The sequence below is a fragment of the Podarcis filfolensis genome, assembly GCF_964270895.1.
Source record: "Podarcis filfolensis genome assembly, chromosome: 12".
In the NCBI taxonomy this organism is placed as follows: Eukaryota; Metazoa; Chordata; class Lepidosauria; order Squamata; family Lacertidae; genus Podarcis; species Podarcis filfolensis.
The window spans coordinates 56,070,626-56,093,669 of NC_139614.1; the positions used below are offsets into that span (position 1 = coordinate 56,070,626).

General features: G+C 47.8%; 1 protein-coding gene across 1 annotated transcript in view; it reads right to left on the minus strand.

The window, feature by feature from the left end:
• SMARCC1 (SWI/SNF related BAF chromatin remodeling complex subunit C1) overlaps window positions 1–23,044 on the minus strand; it is a 92,382-nt gene that overhangs the window by 12,379 nt on the left and 56,959 nt on the right. The window contains exons 22-26 of the mRNA XM_083579298.1: window positions 20,704–20,765; window positions 19,118–19,232; window positions 17,160–17,314; window positions 14,564–14,698; window positions 6,885–7,149 (exon numbers count right to left, since the gene is read on the minus strand). Coding sequence (XP_083435424.1) covers window positions 6,885–7,149; window positions 14,564–14,698; window positions 17,160–17,314; window positions 19,118–19,232; window positions 20,704–20,765 — 732 coding nt within the window. The remainder of the gene's footprint in view (window positions 1–6,884; window positions 7,150–14,563; window positions 14,699–17,159; window positions 17,315–19,117; window positions 19,233–20,703; window positions 20,766–23,044) is intronic.

Below are 23,044 nucleotides of genomic sequence, written 5' to 3' on the forward strand. Positions count from 1 at the left end.
AAGAATTCACTGATAAATGTATCTATGTACTGGCTCACTGGGAAAACTTCAGAAATTCATATAGACCTGTGAGCTCAGCTACTCAGCAGCCCCTCTGCCTGAGTGATAATTCCTGGCATCCTGATACCTGAGTGCCAGACAGGTAGCCATAACAAACCCAGATGAAGACAAAAGGGTGTGATTAACTTGGCTGGGAAACAGGGAAATGTAAAGATCTCCTTTCTTACACTTGAAGGGTGTTTGGTGGAGGGCAAGGAGAACCATGGGGCAGGGTCCAGGATGCTCAGATTACTGCCCCTTTCATGATGTAACCGTGATGTATGAGTGATGTAGTTTGGGGGTTGTAACATGGGGATTAGCAGCTAATAAATGTTTGGGGCTCTTTTGTTTGGGGCTTCCATCTTGTTCCACCGTGTGGCAGGTGGGAGTCCTGTCGCGACAGTCTTCAATAAAGACCAAGCCTACTGGCTGCTGTTTTGCTCTGGTATTCCTGGCTGGTGTCCTTGTTTTTTTTGTCCAAGGGAGCCCTCCGATTTCTCCATTAGCATTAGGATGAATTTATATTAAGCCAGAGCACTAAGGGCTTTTCCTGGGATCTCAAAATATGCCACATCGTGTTCTTTTGCTAGCCCTGACAAGTCCCCCTTCTAAGGTAAGCCCCCAACCCCACATTACGGGGTTTTTTTTGGGTGAGGAGGAAGGCTAAGGGGTTATCACTTATAGAGACGCACTTGCAGGTTGAGAGCTGCCAACAACTCCGTCCTATCCCCAAAATGGATGACGGTCTAAGGTTGAGCAGGAAGTAGTGGCTGTGTTGCCTGACTGCCACTTAAGAAAAATAAGAGTGCCAGTGTGGTTTAATGGTTAGAGCACCAGGATTCGAATCCCTGCCCACTCAGCCAAGAAGCTCACTGGGTGACCTTAGGCTATTCACCGTCTCTTGGCCTCTTGGCCTAACGCACACCACAGGGCTCTTGTGAGGATAAAATGGGGGAGAAGAAGTATGCACAGCACCTTCAGCTCCTTAGAAAGTGGGATATAAATGTAATAAATACATTTGTTATTAAATCAGCTGAATGCAAGAGGAGCTCTCTACAGTGTGCAGGATGTGTCTAGCAGAGAGAGCATGGAAACCAGTCCCTTCTGTGGGGCAACGCAGTGCCATTAAGCGTGCTTGCGCACACACCCGAAAAATTATGAATGGGTTCCATAAAGCTGGACTGAGAGTCTTAATACCACTAGGCAAGCGCTGGAATCTGCCCTTCCTGCCGCATGTCTTCCCCAGGAGACCCAAAGAATCGCAAAGCCAGGCACTGAATAATTAAGCACGGTAGCTAATTTAGCATCAACTCTCCAGCTCCCCATTCCTCCTGCCGCGAACATTTCCATCACTTCTCTCCAGCGTGATAATTCACTCTACGCCGGTCGGAGAGACGGCAGCCCCCCCCCCAAAAAAAACACCAGCCTAATGCACCGAGAGGGTTATTTTCTGGGTTAAGACCAATTTGGACACCAAGCAAGTGTCCAGGGAGCTTCTTCCGAACACATCAAGCAGCGGGCAACTTAGTTTTTCAAGGCCAACACTGCCCAGACATAAAGCAAACTAAGTGGCACGCCAGGACTGAACTGGCTACCTTCAAATATTTATGGCTCCTAAATAAAATATCTCTGTCAGGAGGCACCAAGCAATGAAACTCGCTCAAGTGTTTTCTGCAGGCATAAAAGGCCTGCACAGCTCAATGTAGTTAAATCATTTTTTGGCATCCGCAGGAGGAAACAACCCCTGTTTGACTCCCTTTACTGCCAGTTCCAGCACAGGCAGTCTTTTTGCCTAGCCAGGTTTCAAATCCAGCGGGGCTATGTAGCGACTGCTAGGGCCCAGCTTGTGGAAGCCGCCCTGGGCACTGGGCAGGCTCAAGTGGTGGCACTGAATATTCAGGCTGGAGCACCTCAAGACTCTTCGCAAAGGATGGTTCAGCTTAAGTCCAACGGCACGTAGACGAGTTTCTCTCCAGGGAACGAGCTTTGAACCAGCAGCTACCCAACAGAATAACGAGGTCTGGATTTGAAAGGGATTACATGAACCGTAAGAAAAGTCACAAGGGCGCGGGAGAAGCAGCTCAGCCAGCCCTGGAGGTCTCAATTTGTGGGCGCTACTTTTCAGCGCTACGTTAAGGTGCTGCAAGCAGGTGTGTTGCCTCCACCTGCCTTACGGCTTTTGCTACCTCTCAATTTCTGATTCATACGAAGGATTCCCCCCCCCCCCATGCCTGTTCTTCATCCGGTGAGGCGAAGGACGACATAGAAACATTTTAAACAAAACGCTCTGGACTGTAAACCACAGCTATGCACTCCCCCTTTCTTCTTGGCCAGTAAGCATTTTATGGGCCCCTTATCTTTTCTCTAGACCTGCCTGTCACTTCAGCAAGAGACTTCGAGCCCCACGCTTCCCTGCATGCTCTGCCGGATTAGTGGTTCTGCTTTTTTACGTGTCACCAGGGGGCAAAGGCAAGCCTGCCAGGGAACGGTTGCCGGGGGTGGGGGTAAGAGGCGCGCAACCTTTCCCAGGCCACTGTGACGGAGCCAAGGAAGGAGGTCAAGCTGGTTGGTGGCCTCTGTGTGTGCTTTCTGCCTTGGGGGCTCCTCCTCCTCTTCCTTTCACAGAGAAGTCGTTTGGGGATGGTTGCAGAGGCTTCGCAAGCCTGCCTATCCCTCCACGCTGCCAGGATCACTCTTGCAGAAATCCAACAGGCAGGCAGGCAAGCAAGCAAGTGCAAGCTGTAGCTTTCCTTTTGCAGATGAACAGGTGACACACAAATTCACCCTGCACAGACTAACTGGGGCACGGAGCGCACACCTGGTGAGCTGGAGGTCAAGGGAACTGCAGGCGGAGACAAAGCAGGAGAGCAAGGTGGGAGTCTGAGGACCAGTTGCTCAGAGTGCGGAAAAACAGAGCACAACGGATACAGGCAACAAGCATTTTACGCAAGGGTTGCGTTCTGAGGCACCACTCGTTTTAAGTGAAATTGTGTGTACTGGGACCACCACTGAAAAAGCCTGCAAAGACCCTCCAAGCCTCCTCCCTCAAACTCGCCACAGGCCTCGATTGCCAGTGCGAGGGCTCCTGGCATTGCACCTGCAAAGGCTCATGGGATTGCTAGGTGTCGTTCGTGCACAGCTTTCACCTTTTCTGCGCTCTCTTGGGACTGTTTTCGCCTTTTTCCTAGTCACTTCCGGGTTCACGGCAATGCACACGTGTGCAGTCATGCACATACTGAACGCACGTAAAATGGTCATTGCCTGTACTGAGTAAGAACCACCTGCTGGATCAGGTCAATGGCCCATCTAGTCTAGCATCCTGTTCTCACAGTGGCCAACCAGATGCCTCTGGGAAACCTCTCCCCTCCTGTGTCTTCCCGTAATGCTTCCTCTGGGAGGAGTGTGAGAGGACTCCAGTACAATTCACGGGTGTTCAGGGTGGTCTCCTTAATCCATGGTTGTACTGGAGGCCTACCGTGTGTCGTGCAGAGAACCACTGTTTAGCAGACAGATTCAAAACTTGCTGTGTCACAATAAACCATGGGTTACAAGCGCATTTGGTCACTGAGTGGAAGTTCCCCAAGAGACACTTGGTGTTTTTCAATAGCACCGGATGCTCCCCTCTCTCCTGTGTGTCCTGCAGCAACATTGTGCGGCTTTTGCTGCTGGTCGGGGTTTTGGAAGGGTAGGTTGAGATGCTGCAGCAGTCTTGCATTGGGTGTGTGGGGATAATACAGCGGTTGGTTTTAGATTCTGTGTTTCCCCCCCGTATATTTATGTAAACCACCCTGGGATCCTTGGGTGAAGTGTGGGCAGCAAGGACTAAAAAGAAACAAAAGTATGAGTCCCGGAGCAGCCCTGCTGGAGCTGGGCACCTGCCTAGCCTTGGGTATTTGGTTTCCAACACTGGCTAGTCACAGTACCTCTAGGGCAGCAGAGGTGGTGAGATTCTACTCAGATATCGTGGTCTAACATGTTTGAGGCTAGGACAGAAATCTCTGCTGGCTGGTCACATATATGGAGTTGTACATGCCGGAGTTGTACAACTGGGCAGTGGGAGGTAGAACCAGATAATAAACAACAACAACAACAAGCCCAGACAAGTTTACAGAAGGAAAAAAAAGGACTGTGGTGCTGCCTGCCTTTGATAGCTTCAAATAATGTCTAACACAGGGTGACTTAACTGCCTGTTCAGAGGTCTGATCTGAGACACACACACACATTTTTCTGATCTCCCAAGGGCTTGCTGATTTTGGCAGTGGCAGTGAACATAATAATAAATAAAGGAGACACAGTGCTGGGATGTGCAGAGTGTGTGCAACTGATGTGTACCACCAGAAAGAGCCTGAATGTGACCGGGTGGGGGTGGGTTTCTGACCAAACCCTCTATTGATTGGCAGCCCGCAGAGGACTGGCCAAGAGTGAATGTGGCCCTTGAGCATAACATAAAATAATAAAAGTAGAATATGATAAAAACATACTATAATATAATAAAATAGGTTATCCACCCCAGATCTAATAGGGTCCTTGCGACATTATCAATCTTCATGGGGAAGATTGTGACGGTTTGTGAAGCTGAGGAGAACACTTGTGCTTTCTCTATTGCGCAAGCATTTTGTACGGGGCTGGAATTAAAATCAGCTGCCCTAATTTTTTGTCCTCCAGTTATTTTGGACTACAATTCCCATCAGCTCCAGCCTGCATGGGGAAGGGTCAAGGATGACGCGAGTTGTACTTTAAACTAGGGGGCTCCAGGTTAAACTGGAGGTCACTGCAGGCTTGCCCACGGAGAGAGGTTTCCTGCCTCCCTCCTATACAGCAAAGAGCGCTGAAGCCCCCACACAATGGGGCAACCTTTGTTGCTCATTCCTTTGACATTGCTGTGAGGAAGATGCTCATCCCTGCCACTCATTTGGACAACCACAGACTACCATGAAGTCTGTGCCAGTCATTCAGGGGAAGGAGGCTGTTAACAGGTCATTTTCCCAACCATGCCTTCATTTCAGGTTTTAATTAGTTTTGCTAGAGGACTCGCATTTGATAAGAGGCACAGACTTCTGGGGTACTGGAGCAAAAGAGGTTGAGCAAAATAAATCCATCCGGCTTCAATTGCTCATGTTTTCTGGCACCGCAGGCCTACAAGCACAGCACCACTGATGAGAACGGACAGGTCTGGATTTCTAACAACACATAACAGTTTACCCAGAAAGTATCGTGTACCTGACAAGCTGCCTCTTCTGCTTGCACCTCCCCATCTGTTGTTGCTCCATCGGAACAGCCTTGCCATGGTGTTCTTTGCTGCTTCCTTTCCCCATTTTAACTACTTCACTGCACCATCCTTCTCCTGATCCCATACTTCAAACTACTGTAAAATCTACTCCTGCCTTCCCTACTCATGGATCTGTTCGTGTTTCTTCCCAGAGAACAAACTTCTTTAGGATCTTGAGGTTCGCAACTTCTTCCCAGAAGAGCATGCCTATGTTCAGGGCGAAGAAGCCCAGGCATCTGTTACGCAAGGGTCTAGTCCAACCGCCCCCCCAAACAGTAATTTAGATTAGGGTTTCCCAAACTTAGATCTCCAGCTGTTTTTGAACAACAATTCCCATCATCCCCGACCATGGGTCGTGCTAACTAGGGATGACAGAACTTGTAGTCCTGGAGACCAAAGTTTGGGAAACCCTGATTTAGATGAACATACCAACTATCAGCAACACTGATCCACTAAGTATTTTATCAAGGAAACAGTAGTGGTGAGGAGAGAGCGAGCGAGCGAGAGACTGCACTCCAGAAACCGAAGGTAGCATGAACTACACTCCTTTAGATGCTTTTGGCTTCTCAAGCAGTTTTTGGCGCACACACAATTGGCACATTAGAGCTGCTTGTCTTAAGTTACTTTCAGGAGGTTATGTGCTGTTTAATCCTCTCCTGAGAGGTTATGGGAAAAGGTTCATCTCAAGGTGATGCCTTGGGTTCAGTATTTTAAGATGGGGCTTGGATTTGAAGAAGTCTCCCTAGAGTACTTTCCACAGGGCGTCGTGAGGCACTGGTGCTAGCACATGTGTATCACGCCATGTCTAGTGTGGGGCAGCTGAGCAGACAGAACAAGCAGCCCCTGTTTAGAATGGCATTGCCCCCCCCCTCCAGGGCACTGTAATCTGATGGAAGGCTTGCCTTCTTTCATTCATCGGCCTCCAGAGTGCTGATGGATTGACAGGTGTGGAGAAGCGTGATCAAGTGGGGCTCTTACAAAAGGCCAGGAAATGGAAGATATAACATGAGGAGATGAAAAGCGGTCATGATGAAATTACACAAAACGGTAGTGTGCAAAGCCAGCTATGAGGAAAGGGGCTCTCTCACTCTCTCACACCGTTATCCAGATCGGAATAACCCTTTTTCGATAACAAAGTGTGGGGAAACGGCACGAGAGGTACTTAAGATCCAGAATTGCAGGACCTGTATATCATAAAGTGGCCTGATGTTTCCCAGCGCTCCAAAACCCAGGGCTCGGAGTGATGTGTGCCCCTTGCAGAGCAAACAATGTATTCTGGGACCATTACTCGGCTTCTTGAGAACACCTAGCTTTCAAATTAAAAGCAAACCCCTACACTTCTACACATGGATGTGTCCCAAGCGTGAAGGCACATTGCTCCCTCTCAGCTATTTCTTTGTGCCCCTTTTTTGCCATAAAGCTATGAATTTCTGGCAGCGGGAGTCTGCAGAAACGCTGCAGTCGTAATAAGCATACTTACCTGCTGAACCCGGCACATCTCCACAGTCCAGCCTCAGACCCATTTCCAAACTTCCACCAAAAGCACAAAGGGGTGTGTGTGTTTCCCAGCCCTTACCTGGCTGCGGTGGATGAGGAGGGGGCATCTGGTGGTGCATCATGGGATACGGAGGAGGCTGCTGGTGAGACAACAAGCCCGGGTGGCTGGGTGTCCCGAGAGGGTTCATGCCAGGGCCGCTGGAATGCTGGTGGGACTGCTGGACGTTCTGGCTGTGCTGCTGCTGCTGCTCCATTTGCTGGCGGGCACGGAGCTCCGCGTACTTCAGCTGCTCCATGTGGAAGTTCTGGCGCTCCGTCAGCAGCTGTTGCCTCTGCTGCTCCAGCTGATGGGGGAAAGGGAGAGATTCACAGCTGTGTATCGACTGAAAAGCCAAGCTATAAAAAATCCCTTGTGCTTTTCCTTCCGCATACAAGTCTGTACAGTACAGCATTCCTTGATACTCGGGTTAAAGATGCGGAACCCAAACCTTTCCAGGCCACCACCCCCTGAACTAAACCAACACATCCATTATGGAAAACGACACCGCCAAGGCTCAACTAGATCTTGATCGCCACCATCCCCATTTCTGGACTAATGCCCTTTTAAAGCCATCACCTCACCCTGAGGGGGTATATTCTGTAAATTGTGCAATTAGAACTTCAATTTTCTTTTTTTATTGTGTCGCAAAAGCTTTATCAGATAGAATTTTAGAGTTCGAAGGGATCCTGAGGATAATCTAGTCCAACGTCCCGAAATGCAGGACTATGCAGCTATCCCTTATGGGGATTGAACCTGCAACCTTGGTGTAGTCATCACCACACTAACCAACTGAGCTATCCACCTCATTTTATGCTGTAAACAGCATTGCCAAACGTCTTCTCTGCTTTCTTTTGGACTGCGTCCGTGGGGCTGGGGTGGGTGGGTCTTGTCGTCTGGGCAGCCCAGGACCTCCAGACACACTGCCCAGGCTTGCGCCCTGGAGAAGTCACTTCGGTGCTGCTAAGGCAGCAAAAACCCAATGTGGGAGGCTGCAGTTATGAGTTACCAGTCTCTGCACCCACAGCGGGCGCTGTTATTCTCCAGCAGCTTGACTTCAGTGCTGGAGGCGTACTAAGTTATCTCTTGAGACAGACAGGTGTCAACAAGAGGTATTTAATATGAAAGGTTTTAATTCATAAAGCATTTATAGATTACATTTCATATAAAATATTTAAACGCTATAAAACACCACTTGTTCCATCCTGAATCTGCTGCCAATTTCATTGGATGTGTCCAAGTGCAAGTATTATAGAAAGGAGGGGGGACTATTTGCTTCTTCCATACCTCTCACAAGTTTTATAACATTCCCCATTGGCGATCTCCCCCCCCCCCCCGCCCCGGACTAAAAAGCCCTCAACACGTTAGCCTTGATAGATAAGATGTTCTCCAAACCCTTGGCCATTTTGCTTGCCCCTTTCTGCCCCCAGTCCTGCTCTGAAACAGTCTTTTTGAAACAGGGCGGTCAGAACATTAAGTATAAAGAAACAGTAATCCTGCCCCCAGGTACCGTATTTTTCCCTCTATAACACGCAGATTTTTTCTCCTAAAAAGGAAGGGGAAATGTCTGTGCGTGTTATTGAGCGAATGTGTGGTCCCTGGAGCCAAATGGCAAAAAAAATCAGGCAAAAATCAAATCGAGCGTCTCGGAGAAGGGAAACCTGAAAAGAGGAAGTGGCTGCTTTCCTGCATTCTGCCTCAGGGTCTTACTGCCCACCTTCCTCTGTTTCCTTGCTGTGTTTGCTCAAACGGAACAAAGAGCAGGGAAAGCCCCTCCCCTCCAGGCAAGCAGAGGGGAAAGCAGAGAGAGAGAGAGAGAGAGAGAGAGAGAGAGAGAGAGAGAGAGAGAGAGAGCTGGCTGGCTTGGGTGGGTAGGTGAGGGAAAACTTTTGCCTTCCTTTCCTCCCTCCCGTTATACCCCTCTCCTGCATTCTTAGCCAGCTGCTTCTCTGCACACCCCTCTCGTGCTCCTTGTCCATTCTGTATTTTTCCTTCCTTCCCCACTTAAAATGTGGTTAAAAAGCATGGATCCACATGGATCCTCAGGATCTTTGCATTGGGTCACCCCAAATTCACCATCAGATCACATAGCATGTCCATGGCTACAGCCTGCCCCCCAAAAATCACACACGCACTGTTGCCTGGGGCTGCAATGGTGCAAAAATGTGGTTAAAAAGCATGGATCCACATGGATCCTCAGGATCTTTGCATTGGGTCACCCCAAATTCACCATCAGAGCACATAGCATGTCCATGGCTACAGCCTGCCCCCCCCAAAATCACACACCCACTGTTGCCTGGGGCTGCAATGGTGCAAAAACGTGGTTACAAAGCATGGATCCACAGGGATTCTCAGGATTTTTGCATTGGGTCACCCCAAATTCACCATCAGATCACATGTCTGTGGCCACAGCATGAAGCACAAAAATGATACATCCACCGTTTCATTCAGAATGTTTTTTCCCTTGTTTTCCTCCTCTAAAAACGATGTGCGTGTTATGGTCAGGTGCGTGTTATCGAGCGAAAAATACGGTATTCATTTGTGAGAAGCGGGGGCCCATTGTGCTGTGTCCGGCAGGCAGGTGCCGGCCCCCAAAGTAGGAAGCATCCTGGATTTCAATCCATATTGAGGATTAGAACAGGATAATTTGCCTGGCGCATTTCCCCTGCACTCCCATGTTCTCACTGCACCATGTGCTGAAAACCCATTTCAACCATGCAGGACACCATTCTTCTGGGAGAGTGCTCACAGCTGCCTTCCAGTACTTGGGGTGGTGGGGCGGCCTCTGCAGCAAGCAACAACTATGATGCATTTTATTTGTGCTAATACGCCTTCCTTTCTCCTCGGATAAACAAGACACATATTTCCAAGGATTCACCAGTGATAATAATGGTGTGTGGGTAGAAAAAAACACACGATTCAATAGCTGGGGGGCAATTTCACAGCTGAAACTGCTCCGAGAGGAAGGCTTAATAAAGCAACATTGTTGTGGCAGCTCTCTGCGATGGAAACACACACACACGCCTCTCCTTCCAACCGCGGCTCTTTGGAGCTACAGCACTGCCAAAATTGGCCACCTCATTCTTCCCTAGTGGGGCAAATAGCTAGCTAGCAACAGGCAGCAGCTCTTTATGGGTCATACAAAAAGCAAAGGCAGCCATGTGGGTTCATAAGGGGGGGGGACGACCCCCAAAAGGATACAACCTCTACCAGTACGTTCTCCAAGCAGTTTTGCCATGTGCAATCACTGTGGCAGGCAGGGGGTGGGGGAGGAAGAAACTGCAATTGCCACAGGTGCATGCATGCGTTTAGCGGGCAGCGTATTCAAGGTGCTGTACAAAACATGCGAGTCAAGCTCTTGAACAGAATTTTAAGAGAGAGAATTTTAGCAAGCCAGTGTTTCACAGCAGACAAGAGTGTTGGGAATAGAGTGTCAGGGTTTCAAAACCCCACTCAGCCATGAAGCTTGGGCGAGTCCCTGCCTCTTAGCCTAACCTACCTCACGGGGTTGTTGTGGGGATTAAATGAGGGGGCGGGGAACCATGTCCGCCGCCTGGAGCTCCTTGGAGGGAAAGGTGGGATAAAAATGCAGCAGGAAAGAAAATAAATTTTATGCCGCAGGAGTTGAATGGAGGAGACAATAAGAGAGGCTGGGAAAGGAGAAGCACGGATGAAGTGACTGGTGGCCAGCAGGAAGGAGGAGGCTAAGAAGAAGTTGGTTTGCTACAGTCTGAGAGGCGACACAGAACACAGCACATAAAGACATAGCAGAGGCAGAGCAGCCTTTCAGCCCCAAAGCCCTGAACGCCTCTCGGTCAGAGGCAGGAAACTTGCCCACATCCCCACGTCAGGGGCCACCTACAAGTAAATTACCTGGTGCAAATGACTCCAGGTGACCTGCCTTTGCCTGCAGTTTGAAACCAAGCTTCCGGGGCAAAGTTGTGCGGACAGCACCGCCCAGGCACTGCGCAAAGAGCTTTGCAGGCACAGACAACCAGGTGATCTGCAGTGCCTGCAAAGTCCTTCCTGTCCAAGTCCCGCCTTTGCCATCGACGGTGACAGGTGTAGGCAGGTAGGGCTTGCTTGGCCATGACAGCCCCATGGGTCAAAAGGGGAGGCCTGATGGGTCCACACAGCCCCGCAGGCTGGAGGTTGCCCGTCACCAGCTGTTTAATCAAGAACTGACTTGTCAACCTTCTTGGGAAGATAGCACCAAGACAGGACGCTCCTCATATTGACATTTTAACTGCAAATTCATCTCAGCACACTAGCCTTTGGCTTCCAGTTTTTGAGGTCACGTAGAAAACGATTAGACGAAAATCACACCGAGATCAAGCTCTGCACGGCACTCAGCGCATGACGGCAAAAGCTGGGCAGGAGCAGAGATTCTGCTCAAAGTAGTGACAGTAATCAAAGGGAGCAATCCAATTGGGCCAGGGAGGGCTGACAGTGAGCGAGGCTTTCAGGATCTGTAATTGGGAAAGGTTGCCTTGAAGCGGGCTTTATATGACAAGAATCAGGCTGCCTAACCCAAAGCTGCAGCAGAAGCCACAAATGCTACATGCCAAGCCAAGGATACCCAGATGTGGCAACTAGGTATTCGCATGCAAATGCCAAACGGAAAGCACAAACGCCTGCATCTGTTTGGTTTATACATCTGCTGTTTCCCCCCCAAAAAATATTGAGTATTATTATTTTGGGAAGGTATGACCAATGAAAGGAAGGAGGAAGGTCCAGAAAAAGAGTGTGTCATGTGGGAAGACAGATACCACCCGGGGTTTTCTGATACTTAATGAAAATAGGAAATAAATCAGGATCTGAGGTTGTAAAATTCTGCACGAGGTCCTGAATTCAGCTCACACACTCTGCATCTCCAAATGGTGGGAGGGAGGTGGGGCAGGTTCAGCCTGTTGTGCAGCCTCTCAAATAACAGCCAGTGGGACTCTGCTGCACAGTGTGCACTGGAATTCGGTCTCGGTTCATATTCACTGGGTGGCTTTACCCAAGTTGTAACTTCATTGTTTAAAATGGTATGTTGCAAGTGGAAAATTTTTAATCTTGGCACCAGGCACACAAGTGAAAATGCTGCTCCAGGAATCAGGAACGAACACCCCCACCCCCCACATGTCACTGTCAACTGTACGTCGTAATACACTCTGTCACAATTTCTGGATTAACAAGTGCTCTTGACTCAGAATACAATTTGGGCTGACAGCCCTAAAACGGCTTCGGTTTACAAATTAGATCATATTATGCACAAACCTGTTGACTCCCCCCCTCTGCTCCCCACTTCGAAACAACGAGGAAACAGGCTTTATTGTGATATGAGAGGTTTTGGGCAACTGACCCACAGGAAAAGACTAAAAGCTGCATTTTTTTTTTTTAATCGCTGGGAGCTTCTCGGAGGGAAATTTACAAATGAGAAAGTCTGCTTGGAAAGAGACAGAATATCAGATGCCTGAAGATGGAGTGAGAATGGCTGATGCAACAGAGGATTTTCCTTAAAGATATGGGAACCCAGGGAGAATCTCCCCCTTAGCAACAGCTCTTACCTTATCTGCCAATCAGCAGCGGGGTCTGTGAGCTGGTGGGGAGGAGCAAGGCAGAGATGCTCAGCAGAAGAGCTGAAGATACAGATTTTTATTTTTTGGTGTTGGGGAGTGGAAGATACAACACACCTCCTCACACGGGGCTGAGCCAGAAAGATGCAGCCTGTCTTGGCAATCTGGTACGTCAGGTGATAAATGCCAGCAGGAAAATGCAGTGGCAGAGCACTGCATTTTTTCATGCAGGAGGACCCAAACTCCCACATCTCCAGGTAAGGCTGATGTACTGCCAGGAATCAGGGAGAGCCAGTGCCAGTCATTATAGAGAAATTCTGATCAGCACCATGGCAGCAGGGGGAATGTGTTAAAGACTCCCTTCCCCACAGCCCACAATCCTAACCTGGCTTGGGTCCCCCTCATGCTGGCTATCTAAGCTGTTAAAAACCACAACCACCACACCGGCTAGGTAGTTGAGTGTCTCCCTAAAGGAGGGGAAAAGCTGACGGATGAGGGCAGAAGAACCTAGAAGGTATTACGCATCAGAATCCGGACGACACATATCCTTTAAGCGTTCCAATCGTCGAAAATAATTCTCCCTGCTCTCTGACAAGACAGCTGCCGCACCCACTGCTAATTTTCCCAGTCCAGGACAAAATGACAAGCGGGAGAAGCTCAGGATGTCCTGAGAGGGGGTGGGGCAGACAGTTGCTGGTTTTTGGTTCAGAATGATTACCATGCTCCAAGCCCACTTGCAGGTTTCCCACAGGCACCTAGTTAGTCACTGTGAGAACAGGATGCTGGGCTCGTCTTAAGTTCTTAACCGCCCCATTCAGTGCGAAACCAGGGGAGCAAGCTGTCATCATCCAGGCAGGCCCCCGCAGCAGTCAAGCAGAATTACCTGGCGGACCTATTAATGCCAACATCCTCTCAACATGGAGGGGGATGTCCCTAAGAGAACACAAGCTCCACCTTGCCTATTCCTTCCCTTGCATGAAACCCAAGGCCCCAATTCACTTGGCCTCCAGACCCCTTGATCAGGAAGAAAACAAGATGCAAATGTAAGGGGTTGTGTGATGAGAAAGAGAACAAGCCCTACACAGAATGGACAGGGGTTACCCATTTGGGGCTGATGGGAGCCATAGTCCTACATCTAAAGGGCACCAGGTTCGCAAATGCCGTCACAGAAACTGAGCTGAAGAGTATGTCACAGAATCGCAGCGTTGGAAGGTACACCATCTAGTCCAAACCCCTGCTCTGTGGGTCTGCTCTGCCCATACAGAGGGCAAGAGCAGTCCATCTTCTGACTTCTTCTTGAAGCAAATCAAAACACTGCAATTGACCTGGATTTTGAAGCCTGGGCTAAGCTCCTAGGTGGACGGTGCTTTATTGCACGATGTTCCAATTTAACTAGTTATACGCTTCCTCTCTAACTTTTACTGCAATGCAGAGGTGCTGTCCAAGACAGCTGTCGGATGTAAGAAGAGCCTATGCAGGTGCCCAAGGATTCCACCCATTAGCATCAGCCTTGCTTTGCCCTGAGTTACACCCTTTTGCAGTCTCACCAAGGTCCAATCCTAGACAACGCTCCTGCAACTTTTAAAGGGAATCTAATTAGGCTGGCATTTGAGGGTCCTGTGAGGGGTGGTGGAAGGAACTGCTAATGAGATATCCCAACACACACACACACACACACACACACACACACACACACAGCCAAGTGATCCAAGGGAAAGTGACAAGAGGCAAACCAACTGAATTCTGGGTGTTCAGAACCTGTTTAAGCAGCAGCCTGACCAAGGAGAAGGCCGTCTAGGAACCAAATCAGCACACTCCATTTTGAAGGAACTATCCTCAGGTACTCAGTGTCCCCAACCGTTCTCCAATTTTTCTTGCATCGGACAGGAAAAAACCAAGTCCACAGTGGTGCAGAACTGAGATAAGTAATCACTCCATAAATGCATATGGAATGAAACTTTCAAAACCATATGAAGAGTAGACCTGTACAGATGTGCGTTATCCAAAAGCAAGGAGGCATCATCAATGCACAGGAGAGATGCAGCATTTAAATGCTGATGAAAAGCTTAAACTGACACAGCCCCCAAAGTACCAACGCCGCTGAGCTTTCAGGGGGCACCATATAAAAAATAAACATGCCCCCTCCCCAACCAGTCTTACCGCCTCTTTCTCTCTGTCCATGATTGTTTCCAGCTCCTCAAAATGACGGAGTTTGATCTCCAGTTTCTTCATCTGTGTTTCCACCAGGAGGGCGACCAAGGACTTGATCTTCCTTTCCTCAACAGCAGCTAGATGCTGGGAGGAAAAACACAAACACACACACCTTACCTACATGCAGGAGAAACAATAGCAACCCCCCCCCCCAGCTTTTTCATTTGCACAAAACATTTTCTGACTTCTAACCTGGTAACAGTTCATTTTCCTCTAAGATTTCAGGGGCCTTATCAAACATACGGCATCAAAGTCCTTTGAAAATGTGAACTAAAGCTGGTGCTGAGACTGCATGAGGCAATAAGTGAGGTCTGAAGGTGCAATGGTAGCTTATTTTTATGCTATCTACAGTATCTGCTCGGGAATCTGTTTAATGCCAAGATTTATCAGAGGGCCAAAGTAGCCCGATATATCCTCCTCTGCCGCTCGCATGGAGTATTAACCCGTAGACTACTGAAATTGGAACGGTACAACTACTTTACGTAGGAGCTCATTAAAGGTAAAGGTAAAGGGACCCCTGATCATTAGGGCCAGTCATGGCCGACTCTGGGGTTGCAGTGCTCATCTTGCTTTATTGGCCGAGGGAGCCGGCGTACAGCTTCCGGGTCATGTGGCCAGCATGACTAAGCCGCTTCTGGCGAACCAGAGCAGTGCACGGAAACGCCGTTTACCTTCCCGCCAGAGCGGTACCTATTTATCTACTTGCACTTTGACGTGCTTTCGAACTGCTAGGTTGGCAGGAGCAGGGACTGAGCAACGGGAGCTCACTGCATCGCAGGGATTTGAACCGCCGACCTTCTGATCGGCAAGTCCTAGGCTCTGTGGTTTAACCCATTACAACAACCTATAACAAAGTAGTATGTTAAAATTTCCACTCATGTAATAACTTCATTTACTCCAATGTTTCTATAACACATCTTGAAAGACTGTTCAAGATTGGCTTTGACACTGAAGTTATGATTGTGGGAACCTCTGGGACAGCTGTCAAGCTGATCTGGCACTACTAAGAGTGCATTTTGATACATGGGACTGAGTCATACCCAAGACACAAACATGGCTGGCTAACAGGTCGCAACAATTCCCAGATTTTTCATGCAAACCAGGAGGGCGATTGGTTCATCTACTAAGGGCCTACTGGATCAGGCCAATGGCCAATCTAGTTTAGCATCCTGCTCAAACAGTGGCTGGTACCTGTAAGAAGCCGACCAGGAGGACCTGAGCACACCAACATCCTCTCCACTTGGAAGAGAAAAGCAGAATACGGTTGCCCCACGATCCAGCTTTGGAAAGCACCGAACTGCCAGTAATGACTCCCTCTTTTATGAGCGGAGGATGCCTATGTCTCCATGGAATTCAAACTGACCACACTGATTGGTAGCAACTCTCTAAGCCTCACTTAAAAACGCCAAGGACTGAACCTTGGGACATTCTGCATACAAATCAGATCTTCTACCACTGAGCTACAGGCCCTTCCCAAATTAGCCAGACACCTTTTCTCTACTCACACCTTAAAGAAAAGGAGGCTTGGCTTAGCTAAGGCAGAAAAGCCACCCCTCCTGTTTGCAGAATATTCATCCTTACTCGGTTTTGTATTGCTTGCTTTAATGACACCTATCAGTTTGTGATGGATGGGACACTTGCAGCAACGTATGTTATACAAGAGCCCTCTGCTCAGGCTGTAAGTCTCAAACACTCGGAGACGGTACAAGTCAGGCTGTGGGAGTATCTATGCTTGAAGGGGAAGGACCTCTCCACTAAGACGTATGACGGCCCCAAATTTCTTGAACATGCTATTTTGCCATTGATTTCTCCATTCGTTGGGTATATTTCTTTCCGTTTCATTCTTTAACAAGAGACGCGTCATACTACCATTCTGTGAAGATATCACTGTTCAAGATGGAAGTGATAGGCAAATAAGGCACAAGCCTTCTTTTTAAAGAAGAAGAACCAAAGAAGCGGGCAGGGGGAATCATGGGGGAGAGCCTTGCTAAAGAGGGTCTCTGTGTGCTAGCCTGGAAACCGGAAAACTGAGAACAGAGCAGGAGAAAAACATCTATTTTGCGCCAAGTGCCGAAGGCCAGAAAAATGAGGAAATTCCTCCTCCGGTTCTGTAAGATCCACACAAGGGCTTCCTTCAGCCACACTTTCTAAGTTCTGTTTTCAAATGTGTTAACCTCCCAAGGAATCGGTAATAGGCTTATGAGGAAAGGAATGCCTGGCTGAGTTCTTGAATCTTCTCACCACCAAAAGAAATAGCCCATCAAAAGCTGAAAAAGAAGCTGACAAACTTTGTGGATAGGCTCTCTCACTGTGCCTTTTAGTAAGCCCACAATGGCAGCCTCAAACCCATTCACAGGGAAACAAATTTCATTTAATGATAACATTCATACAGCTGAAGCTGAGGAGCACAGAAAGTGCATTTTAAAAAGGCATGAGAAGCAGAAACAAGCTCTATTGGTGCCTTTGCAAACAATGGGGTCATTTTAAAAGCGTTCCCTGAACAGCACCGGAAACCAGATGCAGTGGAAATCTGTGCCCGACAAACCTTGGCTTTGGTGGCAGCCGAGGCGAGGGCAGCAGCTGCAGCCGTTGCCACGTTCCCTTCAGAGATTTCGTGCTCCACTCTCTTCTTCCCAGCGTCGCCCTCCTTGTCTTTGCATACATCAAGGTTCTCCTTGTTCTCGTCTGCTTCCTTCTCATCTAAACAAAAACACTCCCTAGTTAGTCTTGCACATCCCTTTAGCGCAGCTGATGCCACCATCTCGCTCCTGATTATTTGTGCAGCGCTCAAACTTCTAGCATAAAATAAGACCATGAAGTACTTTCAGCTTCACTCTCGGAAAGACACCACTAGTTGGGAAAAGCTGTCATCTTGGGTGCCCTCCTTAGAACAGCCGAGAAAATAGACACCTCTGGCTTGGCCCGCCCCAAGAAGGACGTGGTGTGCTCAGTGCACCCATTCAGAATGTCCCCTTCCATTTGAGAAAGAGAAATATTGGTTTTCGAGTTTAAAGTCAAGGGACTGCTGCAGTGAGACAGCTTCCTAACAGCACCCAGAACCAGCTCACTGGATATACTGGCCTATCCATGATTTGCGAAATAATCATTTGACCGTCACCTTTCTCTTGTTACCAGGCTAATGATGCTGCTTTGGGCAAGGGGTTCCTCTAGCTCACCTTCTCCACCCCCCCCAACTATGCAAATCAACACTAAAGGTAAGAGAAATTATTAAAAACCTATCCCCGGCCCAACTATTTAAATTTCAAAAAAGCAGACTCAATTGTTCTAAAGGACATAAATGTTTTCATGATTTAAATTATCGAGTTTCTGTCAACTGAAAGGCAGAGAAGACAGCAAGATACTTAAAAAGTGGGCACAGCCTGCCCACCTATTCTTTCCGATTAAGGCTGAACCAACGGCTTAGCAAGAGGAAATCACACACCCAATTCCTATTAGGCAGGGCTGCTTCAGCTCAGCATTTGTTACCCAAAGTGTACAACCAAGTTGAAAAGAATTCCTGCCTGATGCATGAAAGGATTTCAAATCAAGATTTAGTGCCTGAGCCAGGCTTGTGAGATAAAGCCTGAATATGGACTACTGCATTCTATCCAAAGCAGACATGTTACGGTGGGGTAGGGGTTGTCGATGTTTATTCGCCCACGGACACATTCGCAAACTGGAGAAAATGTGGGGATCTCCATGGGAGCACAGGCCACAGCCGTAATCACTTGTGCACTGCAACCACTCTCTCCCCTGGCAGCTACTAGGCTGGGGAAAAAATATTTCTGCTTTTCTTCTAAACTAATCGGGGTATTTTCCTGGGGAGGGCAGCTGAGGCAGCTAGAGATAACCTTCACTTCCCAGCTCTAAACTCCAGGATGGTACGCCCCTGCTAATACACACACATAACGATTAGTCTTGAAAAAAGGCTTCCATTAAAGCCAAGAGATTTCTTCCCAAGCTAATTTCAGAGGCAGTGGTCACAGGGGCGCTAACTATTGCCTCCCCAGTTGTATCACCTCTGCAATAATTAGACTTGAAGAAGCTTTCTACTGGCTGCAAAAGGGTGTGTGTATGTGTGTGTCCACGTGTGCGGAGGACGGAAGGTGTAACCCTTTCCCCTCCAGCTGCAATTCCCCCCTCTTCTGCCCTAGAAATCACCCCTGAATTGGAAGGAGCTTCCAAACTGCAATAGGAATTCTTTCCCAAGCCTAACTTAAGTTCAGAAATAGGCTGTTTTCAGGATTCGTTTGTTACAGCCCTGGAGGGAGAGTTAAGCCTCCCCTTTTTACCAGCTATAACAGAAAGCCTTTTCAAGCCTTAATTTCACTGGCGCCGCGGGTAGGGAGCAAAGGGAAAGCCCTTGTGGGTGCCATGTTGGCAACTCATGCTATGGGGAATAATGCCTTCATTACAGCTTAATTTATGAGACATGCCTGGAACTACAGGGAAAGCACTTTAAAGCCTCTGTGCAGCTGGGAGAGCGAAGTTGCAGCTTCCTACCTGGCTTGGAGTCCTGGGAGACGTCGCCATCCTGCTCCTTTTCTGCGTTTTTCTCCTCGTCTCCTTCCTGTGCCTTGTTTCCATCTGAAAGTTCATGGTCCCCTTTGTTTTCAATCTAGAGCATATGAAAAGTGGGGGAGGCGCACTGTAATTAAACAGCCCAGGGAAACGAAATTTTAAGGTTTCCATGGGGGGGGGGGAATATTCCTCTTGACAACCATAGTTACTGAGCAGGAAACAAATAACTGCAGAAGTACAGACACAGCAGGCCATGAAAATAAGGATAGCTTTCCTGAAGAACATCGGTGCATTAGGAACACCGAGTGTTCACTTTAAAAATAGAAATAGCAAGGGATGTCATACCCCCCAAAAAGGAGGAGAAGGCAATTGTTTCCTTATTTAGAAATACTCTTGACCGATTCCAAAGCTCCAAACTAGAAAAGCCAGCTTAGAGTCTTCAGTGAATACTCTTGGCTTCAGTTTCTCTATGTGTTAAAAGGTAAAGGGACCCCTGACCATTAGGTCCAGTCGTGGATGACTCTGGGGTTGCGGCGCTCATCTCGCTTTACTGGCCGAGGGAGCCGGTGTACAGCCTCCGGGTCATGTGGCCAGCATGACTAAGCCGCTTCTGGCGAACCAGAGCAGCGCACGGAAACGCCGTTTACCTTCCTGCTGGAGTGGTACCTATTTATCTACTTGCACTTTGACGCACTTTCAAACTGCTAGGTGGGCAGGAGCAGGGACCGAGCAACGGGAGCTCACCCCGCCGCGGGGATTCAAACCGCCAACCTTCTGATCGGCAAGTCCTAGGCTCTGTGGTTTAACCCACAGCATACTGGACCTAAAACTCCAAATATTCCCTTCTAACAACAAAAGAGCATAGTGGGGAAAACAACATCCAATGAAATAAATCCCGTACTGGAAGTCCAAACTGGTGGATTTCATTGACTGCTTTAGCATGGTTTAACCCAGCCTTCGCCAACCTGGTGCTCCCCAGACGTTTTGTACTATAATTTCCATCAGTCCCAACTAGAGTGTAGGCTGACTGGGGCTGATGGGAGTTGTAGTCCAAAACATCTGCACGGCACCAGCTTGATGTAGGCTGATTTAGCTCAATATGCATAGGCACCTGTCTGCTCTGTAGCAGATGTAAACAAAAGAATCCTGTGTTTATTTTGGCATTCCTCAGATCTTCCTACTCAAGTCTCCTGCTTCAAGTTAGCAATATGTTTTAAAGGGATTACATATGTTTATATTTTAATGCTTGTGCAATTGGTTTTTATACCTGAAAACCGTTTAGAGGTGTTTTTTTTTAAAAAAAACAATGAACTGATGTATAAACTTTATGAAACAAATAAAAATAGAAGCCGATTTTTGCATTAAGCAGGACATAAATTAATAAATACATAATTTTAATTTAGGTAAAAAAACAAGATGTTTTCTTAAAACAAACTCTGAGCTTGTGAAGGTGGGACTTTATTTTCATTCAGAGGCTTCTGTATTATTATTAATAGTAATAATTCATACTCATGAAATGCTTGAAGCACTGCACAATTTTTTTAAAATGGCATTTGAAGCAGTCAGACCTTAACTTTTTCTGCCTGTGGTCCATCTGTCTCTGTCTCCATTTTCTCTTCTTCAGCTCCATCTGTAAGGCAGAATAATTAACACTTAATACAAAGCTGACCGTGTGGCAGCAGGAACAGTTATTGATAACCCATCAGACGACTAATGGAAGCCTCTTGTTTTGTTTTTCGGAGCACTTTCACAAAGCATCATCACATTGAACAAGGCGATCACAGCTCAATCCCTGCTGGCCATGGGTAATCAAACTTTCAAATCAGATCAGCATTACGAGTCATCCCGTCCCAGGAATCAATGCTCCTCTGCCCACCACCGGTCTGAGAATACACTGGCAGGCCTGTGCTACATATGCATATATATGTACAGTGGTACCTCAGGTTACATACGCTTCAGGTTACATACGCTTCAGGATACAGACTCCGCTAACCCAGAAATAGTACCTCGGATTAAGAAATTTGCTTCAGGATGAGAACAGAAATCACGCGGCAGCAGCAGGAGGCCCCATTAGCTAAAGTGGTGCTTCAGGTTAAGAACGGACCTCCGGAATGAATTAAGTACTTAACCCGAGGTACCACTGTATAGAGATTACTTTCACTTGCTTTCCAGAAGAGCAGATTGATTGGTCCACTGAATTATTATTTTTTTTAAAAAAAAAACTCCATTTCAGAGTAACGACCATCAAACCTAGAGGGGCTTACTTCTGAGCAGATCTGCATAGGAGAGGGAAATCTAATCTAAGGCAGACACAATGAAAACAGAAGCAGCAAAGCCTTTATTCCAGGTTACCTGATCCAGAACACTTTCGCCTCTGGCTCTGCCCCCAAACAGGAAAAGGATTGCCCATCCCTACTCTAGAGAGATGCTGTGACATGGATCCTGCTCTCAGAAGCCAGCCACTCGCATGTATGTGGCTCTCTGAAAATTAACTCTTCCCTGCGGTGGGTTAATTCTCCACAAGCTCCTCTAGCTCAATGGCAAGCATGGGTGCTGACATTTCTGGCGGATTGCTCCAATTATCATTTAGGCACGGAAATAACGTGTGGAACACTGCGATACGATCTTGCAAGAGTTCCTAAAACATGTGTTCCTAAACATCCGATTCCTGGAAGCCTGGGGTAAGCTACAGGGACCCATAATTATTCTTCCAAAGCATCAGGTTCCGGCTTCTGTTGGATGCAGAAACCCAAACTCTGGCAATGAGAATAGATTAAGCAAATTAAGTGCGTTTATGCACATTTTCTTAATTGCCATAATTTATGGGCCCAGGATTGAATGTCTTGGCGCAGGGTAAACAGTCCTAAGTAATTGCCACTCAACACCTCCACACAGCCTGTAAAACAAGTTAATTAGATATATAAAACTCTCACAGCGATCAATTAGAAGAGCGTCTCAAGGCAAAGACTTGTTAGTGGGTATTTTAGCAAAGCTTCCCTTTGCTTGTCCCACTGTGTTCATAAGGAGGTTTTATATTATGCTTGTAACAGAATATGAAGCGCCTGTGAAAACTTGCCCCCCATGCCCCCAGCCATTCCACTGGGGCCTCTGTGTCTTTTCAAGTTCTTAAAAAGTCTCCCTTTATATCCTTATTTCCACAGTTGCTCCAGCCAGCTGGCACTCCTCAGCAAGTGACTGCAGCTTGCTTTCCGTCTTCCCCAGGTGGCAACTGCTCACTCACTCAGTGGCTACTAAATCCTCTTGCACAAAACCACATGCCAAGACAGGACAACCCACACTGGACCGCGACGACACTCTGATCAAATACATCTCCTGTTTGCCGAGGCAATTCACTCTCAACTTTTGAGTGCTGTGCTTTTCTGCAAAGCCCTTCCTGAGGCTCTCTCGGTGCTGACTGACTCTCCGCTAAACTCTCATCCGTCTCAAAGCACTCCCTGCCTTCTGGATAAAGATCACGCAATTCTGCTTTAGCCCTGAAGGTTAAAAACCAAAGTACCTTGTCATCATTAGCCAATCCCCTACGGATCCACCCATCGCCGGCCTTCCTCAGCTGCAGAAGCACATCGCCTGTCCATCAGGGACAAGCTATTCCACCTGCCTTGCCCCATCCCCTACCTGAGGGAAGGTGGGGTTGTTGTTTTTTTGCTATTTGGATGTTCCCTATTTTATTGTTCGACATTGTTTCAGTGTTTACTAACATGAGGTCTTTGTCTGCCCTATTTACATTAGTGCGACTGTTTTGCTTAAATTGTGCTCTGTTTGCATTATCGTGAAATGTGGTTTTCATTTACTCTGCATGTTGTGAGCCACTTTGAGAATGCACCTGCCATGGGAAAGTGGCATGCAAGTGAAAACATGGCAACATGCACGAAGGAAGAGGAGCTTTGA